The 7,952-nt window shown below is 29.6% G+C and overlaps 1 protein-coding gene across 1 annotated transcript; it reads right to left on the reverse strand.

The window, feature by feature from the left end:
• Window positions 1-1,897: 1,897 nt before the first annotated feature.
• LOC134693883 (forkhead box protein L2-like) lies at window positions 1,898-6,824 on the reverse strand. The gene is made up of 2 exons (XM_063554827.1): window positions 5,772-6,824; window positions 1,898-2,129 (listed from the first exon to the last, which is right to left on the reverse strand). Exons 1-2 carry the CDS (start codon window positions 6,773-6,775, stop codon window positions 2,126-2,128), a joined length of 1,008 nt encoding a protein of 335 aa, XP_063410897.1. The 5' UTR covers window positions 6,776-6,824; the 3' UTR covers window positions 1,898-2,125.
• Between the last annotated feature and the right edge of the window lie 1,128 nt (window positions 6,825-7,952).

The following is a 7,952-nucleotide window of genomic DNA, read 5'->3' on the forward strand; positions in this document are numbered from 1 at the left end:
TCGTGAAAAGTGTTATGTCTTTTTTTTATTGTAATTCACTACGTGCGTTACTGGTTCACTTTTGTACATGACAGTATGTTTTTTTTTTAATTTAAGAGTTGCACAATAATTACTTATATCAAGTGGATATCTTGATATCTTTGTTCACACATTGCTGTCAATCTAATAAAATGATTTATGCGACTTTCATACAAGTGAGAGGTTTATCTAGCTATAAAACCAGATCAAATCCACTACTTTGTTGATACGGAATTGTCTGTACCAAGGCATGAATGTGATAGGTGTTAACCAGTCGTTTGCTGTGTTTAAGCGTTTGATATTGCCATTTGATTAGGGACTTTACGATTTGAATTTTCCTTGGAGTAGGGTATTGTATTAATTTTTTTTATAAGTTTTGTTATTTAAGATAATGTGTGGTTATGGTATAGAAAAAAGTAAAATCACAAAAGTACTGAACTCAGAGGAAAATCAATACGGAAAGTCCATAATCACATGGCAAAATCAAATAATAGATCATTGCTATATTCTCTTTCAAATTTATTCAAGTTTTAACAAAAATAAGCCATATAAAGCTAGCCTTGTGAGTATGCCTGTCACATAGGTTGTACAATTTAAGACTGTGTAGCATATGATTGTAAATACGATTTATTTATTAATAATTGACAAATCATACTAACAAGCAAGTTGCAAAGATTATCCATTACTTTGGAATGGGATGGACTGTCATGGATTTCTATTACTTCGGTTTTGGTGCTTATGGGTTGAGGGTATGATTTGCCAAGCATTCGACCTTTTCTAAAAGAACATAGATAGTTTGCCCAATTTCATTATTTTAGTTTATGTTTTGAAAACATCAGTATCCAAAAAAAAATGGAGCTGTAATACTGTGAATTTGAGTAGAGATTCAAATACTTCTAGAAAACTGTCATGTTGTGATCAATACAGGAGAAATTGGTCTTAACTTCTTGAAATGTTCGCCATTTGTTCTATCCCTATCTGGTTTTTTTTCTGTTGGCCCGACTATTGTTTTTTCAACACACTTAGATATTTGTTTCAATTTATTCTATGTCATATTCATTCTGTTTAATTATGACAGTATTTATATTTATTTCAATTTAAATTCAAGATGTATACTTTTAATTATTATAAAAACAATGTTTATGATCTATAAAAACATTTTTGACTGGTACAACTAAAGTGTGTTCATCAGGAATAGCCGATTACGTGCTTCAAGCTTGCTTCAAGTAACTATGAGCATTCTTTATTAAGAATATTTGTCGTTTTTACCGTTAAATGTTTTCATGCATTGGTTTGTATCATGTGTGATTTTATGTGCTCTATGTTTATGTACTGATATCATTTGTTTGGAATTAAAATGGTAGGAGTTAAAATTTCGAAACACGAAGTTAACCAAGTTAAATACTCATGTACATTGTTTTTGTCCCAAGGCATGAATTTCGGTTGCAATAGTCTTATAAAATATACAAAAAGGATTTTTGTTTGACAAATTTAATTAGGATGTTTGGTTTATAATAGCAGATCTTTTAATTGTTTCTGTTCACAACTTTTTCAGACTCTGGACAAGTAAGAGTTGGCCTATTGCAGACAATGTCTATATCGTAAGACGATATATATTTTTTTTTTGAAGTCCTTTGGTTATTTTGCCGTTTGTTTGCTTTCTCATTGGCAGCAGTCCTTCGGCACAAATATCTGTTTTTCAGGGGTATCATGATACCAGATAATTTTAAAACACGTGGCACAAACGTAGCATTGGAGAAAAAAGTTGTGGCGCAAAAGGACGCATTTTTTGGCGCAAACGAATCTCTTCTCATTGGCACTCATATCCTACATCTCCTTAAATTCACAAACAAAATAGTTACAAACGAATATAGATATATTGCATGGAAAGAAATCGCCTTTAATCAGAAAAATAACAATAAATATATAATATATTAAAATATGAATAAAATTCTCGATTGTAATTTTCTCTTGAAGGCTCCATAACTTTGAACCGAGTCGTACGTCAGTGTTCAGTTTCTGTGTTGGACAATGCTACTCTCTGGCACAGACTCGTGACACAACAATCAGGTGTGATACTACAGCTCAACCACTGTATGGTAATTATTTACCTGTTAATAGAGAAATATATATATATACATGTATAATTAATAACTCATGATATACAGATAATTGTAAATGCATTTGTATAATTTTGCTTTAATAACAATTTCAAGTTCATATCTAAGAGCAAATGTCAAGGCATAGAATATTCCTGTTTTTTTTTTATTAAGACAAAGAGAGACCCCTTTAAATACCATTACCGTAATGAGTTCTTGAAAGATGCAAAATTAATTTAAATCTGAATATTTTTTTCTATATATGCAACTTAATTCTTCTATCAGAGGATCGTGTACGGCGGATGAAGAAAAAGAAATGTTAGAAAGTACAAAATTTCTTCCCAAGACGATATTGATAGCGTTATTACCCAAGCTCACGTCGCGCGGTTTATTTTTCTTCTATCTGCAAAATACTTTTGGTTTGTGTTTTTAAGTAGCGAAAAACAAAGAATTACATAAAATATTTACGAAATAGGGTAAACTATTGATATATACTTGAATGCGTGTCTGTAGAATCTTAATGATTGTTTAACATACATGTGCAAAATAAACAATATCCTAACTTAAGTAAATAAAGATCGTGTGTCTACATCACACTGCCCTCCTCTCAAGTTCAAGTTTCGTCCCCAGAGAGAAAATAACATGTTTATATTTCACTAACTAGATAAAATAATTAGATATGATTTACCGACTGTTTATAATTATGATGTTATTACTCGGTTTATGTGTGTTATTGTAGAAATAATTAGCCCCTTGAAGAAGGTTATGTAACCTTCTTGTGAAATATTATTTATTTTTATCAAGATGTTTTAGATTTTACAAAGCACTTTAAATTATAAAGCTACTGAAATGCTTGATTTTCGAAGTCGCGCGATTTTTTTTTATTACAACTTCAGGGTTATCGATATATTCTGTTTCATTTCACCATATGTTTCATCTTTTATTTATCTAATGTTTTATTTGTATATAATTCATTTACTTATTTAATAATAACTATTTTTTATAAATTGATTCATTGTTTAACTTTGCAGACGTTTCATTTGTTATTTAGAAACGTATAATAAATTAAATAGATACCCTCATCCTATACAATACTAGGAAAATCAACGGAAAAACATAAAACCTAGTTTAAAAGCCATATTTGAAAGTGAACAGCAAAAGGTTTGGACCTTATAAATGATAAAAGAAATACTTTAGTAATATATCTTAAATTTTAAAACACCCGTATTTATATGAAAAATATTATTCAAAATTTATTTAAACAAAAAAAAGTAAATTAATATGCATTACTTTGTACAATAATGCATATTCGTCAACATGTATATAGGTAGCTGTATTTTATAAGATAATCGTTTTCCAAACCTATATTTAAAATAATATAATGTAATATTAGAACTTGAAATCGGATTCTATTTTCTTGTATCATAAGTTGGAAAAGAAAGACAAAATTGGGATTTATAAAGTAACAACGAATACATATATAGTTATTTTTAAACAAATAAAATGTCAAATTTCAGATTGGCTTAAAAGAAAACCTTAAAGTTAATGCTGAATAAAATTTAAAATCATACCAAAATGTACATGGTATATCATATAGACTTTGGCAGCTGGACTTTGGGGAGCTAGGGATTTGAATTTCAGTTCCAAATCTTGATAAAACTTGCTTGGCTTTAAAGACAGAGAAAAATTAAAATGCAGACGGATCATTGCAGAAATATTAATAATTTATAAACATGAACTTTGTAGCTGTGGCTTGCTTATGAAGCAATATATTTTTGCAAATGCCGTGTAAATAAGACCAGAATGGGAACCCATGAAATTAAATTCTTATTTTTACATTACACAAATTCCGAAAAATTGTACAATTTTATATATATGTTTATGTTTTTTGACGTTTTTTAACAGCAGGATTTTAAACCGAGTCACATTTTTGAAAATGATTCGATGCCACTGAAACTTAGAAAGTATTTAAAACATATGAATTCACACGGGAAAAAAAGAGAAAACTTTATCAATGTTTAAACCAGTATTGTTATTTTTATGTTGAATGTGTTTGACTTTTTCTGTTAAAATTTCTAGAATTTCTTTTTATCAAAAATCACAAAACTTCTGCAAAATTTGGAAAGAGGTGGTTAAACATATCTTTCATAAACTTTCCCCCTTGAATTAATTTAACACCAGTGTTATATTCATACAGTCTAACTATATCATTAAGGCATATTTCTGAACATGAAACCAAATTGAGATGGCTTTAACTGAAATTTTGGTAGATTTGGGGAAATTTTTTGTATATAGTTACTGCAAAAAATACACATACAAAAAAATGGAATTATAAGAAATCTTAACTAAAATCAATACTTTTTTATTATAGAAATTAAATAAATTACATGTTTACTCTCTCGTTAATAACAGTTTAAACGCTGAATAAAATTCTGTTTGATGAAACAGGTGTAAAAATATTTAAAGTGTAAAATTTATACTCCTTAAAAATAAAATTTCAAAAAGGATTTTACAGCATTACTCATTGGTAATGTTGAGAGTGACGGAAATACATAGGAATCTGTTCAAATGTCTTTGAATGAAATTACCATTTATTAATTCAAGTATTGTCTGCATGTATAAAAGAAAAGAATTAAAATTAAAATTAAAATTCAAATGATGTTGTATAAATATCAAATTGTTTATGATATTGTTGAATAATTGACAGAAAAAAAAAGAAGAACTAAGAGACAAGAAAAATGTTAACCAAATTTAGAATAAGCGATCATTGTCTCTTCATAGAAACTGGACGATATACCAAAATACCACGAAATGAAAGAAAATGTAAAATATGCAATATCTTAGACGATGAATTTCATTTTTTCTTCAACTGTAAAATAAATAAAAATAAAAGAGAAATCTTTCTAAAATATTATATACAAAAATATGTAAATTTTAATACACTTAATTTTACTGATAAACTCGTGATTATACTTAATCCATCAACACCAAATGATGTAAAAGCAGTTGTATCTTTTATTAAAGAGTCATTAGAACTGAGGAAAGGAGAACAGTAACTGTTTTTATCATATTTCTTATAATATTGTCGAGTTTTCATTATGTTTCATTATGTTTGTATGTCAATGTATTTGCCACAACCAAAATTGGTTTTTGTATGTTTTGCAAATAAAGATATTCGTATATTCGTTTCAATAATATTTTTAAACGACATGTATATTCAACGTTTACTGGTCAAAATATATAATATAAATTACAAAATCGTCTCTGGGATAAGATAGTTACAATATATGATTGACTTTTGATTCTCATGTGATGTTTTTTTTAACTAAAAGTTTATATTTCCTATGTGCATTTACTTGCATTATACATAAAGACAACATTATTTTCAGCATACAAAATACACCGAAACCACGATGGTTTGGGCTAGTCTTTAATTTTGCAAATCTCTATTTATCATTTTTAATATCTCTCGGTGTTTACATGTGTCTAAACTTTCATATTTCTACGCCTGTCCAGAAAACCTCTTCATCTTATTTAGAAGATCATCCCTGATTTGTTTTTGATATCAAATACAGTGCCAATTAATTAAGAAATAACTTTAAAAAACCTTTGTAACATGAAATACTGGTGTGTGTGTTCTATATTTATACGCACCTCTCGCTCCAGTAGGTATAATGTACCGCCTCTCCCTGTTGTCTGTATGGGAAGGGAAATGAACTAGAGCCCATCGAACTGTAGTCGTTAAACTGGGGAAATGTTGGTCCAGGATTGTTCATTTGCATGGCTGATTGCATTGCACTATAACTACAGGCCGCCAAACTTGGACCAGGTGGCGGAACACGGGACTGGTTGCAACTGTTGTAACTGTTTATTTGAGACATTGGAGATGCAGAACTTGGTGCCAGAGACCACGGAGAATATTGTGAGTACTGAGAATACGCTGGCGGTGAAAAATACGGTTTGGTTAAAGAAAATTGGTTGTATGGAGAGCAGTGTCCGTCCACAAATAATGGTTTTGGGAGAGATATCGATGCTCGGTATGGTCGACGCATTCTTCGTCGACGTCGGTAGTTCCCTTTCTCAAACATGTCTTCAAATGCAGGGTCTAAAGTCCAATAATTTCCTTTACGTTCTCCACCACCTTCTCTTGGGACTTTAACAAAACATTCATTTAGACTCAGATTATGACGAATACTATTTTGCCATCCTTTCTTATTTTTCTCATAGTAGGGAAATTTCTTCATGATATATTGATAAATTCCACTAAGAGTTAATCTTTTGTCATCGCATTCTTTTATTGCCATTGCAATAAGAGCAACATATGAATATGGTGGTTTGACATCGGGGTCCGAAAATTCTTCGTTTTTTTTCACCGGTTTATTCACAGATTCCTTTGTGTCTTCTTTCTGGTTATTTTGCTTCTTATCTTCAAAAGTAGATTTATTGTCATTCTGTTTGCTACTATTCTCCATTCGTGCTGCGATTCCACATTTTCCGCTAAATTTAACATGTTCAGGAATTGTAGGTTTCCACATTTTCGAGTCCATAAAGTTTTCACTAAATTGCGATTTCGCAGAGCGGTAAAGTCTTAATTTAAAATCCAAATCTGATTCCGTCAAACTGTCATCTAAATTTTGTTTTATTTTCATATTTTCCATTTTGTAATATAATATTAGAATTTACCAAACACACTCGTCATAATGAATGTTTTCAGTAATTAAGTAAATATATATTAGTATATTTATGTTTCGACACGTGCGCATGGTGATGTCAGTTTCAGATAAAGCACCACCCAAATGTTAGAACTTCGTACCAATCAGAGATAGTTCAAAGCTTCATCTGTCCCTCCCTAATGAGAGTACCATTCACCGAAATGCCAGCCTCTCAAATCAAAATCTCATATTTCATATGAAGTAGAATTTTGACGATGTCGCCTGGTGACAGATATATGAATTGTTTTATTTATTATTTATTTTCACTGTTAAAACAACAGCAAACAAGCAAAATGAAAAATGAGGTACAAATGTGTAACTCACTTTCGAAGTTACATGAATTTGACAAAACCTTATTTATTTAAATGATTTGAATATTGTTTGTTCAAAATTATCTTCTGTTGGTTTAGGGTAAAAAAGATACATTGAAAAAAGCAAGAACTTTAAACTCACGACAGAAATATGGGAATTAGAATTTTTTTTTAGATAAACAAAATCAAGTATCGCCGCTTGCGTTTTTGATTGAAAAAGTGAAAACAAAATATTTCCAAAACAGTATTTTCACAATTTTACAAGGACTTTGAGTGGTTATTGTTGTAATTATCTTTTTGTACAATAGTATTTAGGTCGTGCAAGGACTGTGGCCAAGAAATGAACAACAGATACTGACTGGAGACTGTTTAACTCAATGTACTTACATCTAAATCAATATTGGAGTTTATTGCTTTGAATATTAATTAAAAACAATTTGAATTAAACTTTCTGAATCTTTCTTGGACTTTTTTTTCTCAAATTTATCTATTTGAAACTATGAGGTATTTTTAAAAAAATAATTCTGTGTTGCCATTGTATTTGTGTATTTATATCTTTGTTTGAATGTAATATATGTGTACCTTGTTTTCAATGATGGAGTGGTCTTACATAGGCTTTGCCTATTGCTCAATCTAATTCAATTGATAGGAATAAAATACTGTTAAAACGAGTAGATATTAATAATTTTGCCAGACTGAAACTAACATAAATTAATGAAAAAATGATTGGTAATACAATATCTTCGTCTCAATCTTTAAACAAATATTTTGTATAACGGTCCTTTTTCTAGTCGAAATTTAGGACATGTAAA

The sequence above is a fragment of the Mytilus trossulus genome, chromosome 12 (genome assembly GCF_036588685.1).
Source record: "Mytilus trossulus isolate FHL-02 chromosome 12, PNRI_Mtr1.1.1.hap1, whole genome shotgun sequence".
In the NCBI taxonomy this organism is placed as follows: domain Eukaryota; kingdom Metazoa; phylum Mollusca; class Bivalvia; order Mytilida; family Mytilidae; genus Mytilus; species Mytilus trossulus.

Excerpts from the sequence above, each read along its gene's own strand:
- LOC134693883 (XM_063554827.1), bottom strand. The coding sequence starts at position 6,775 with ATGGAAAATATGAAAATAAAACAAAATTTAGATGACAGTTTGACGGAA.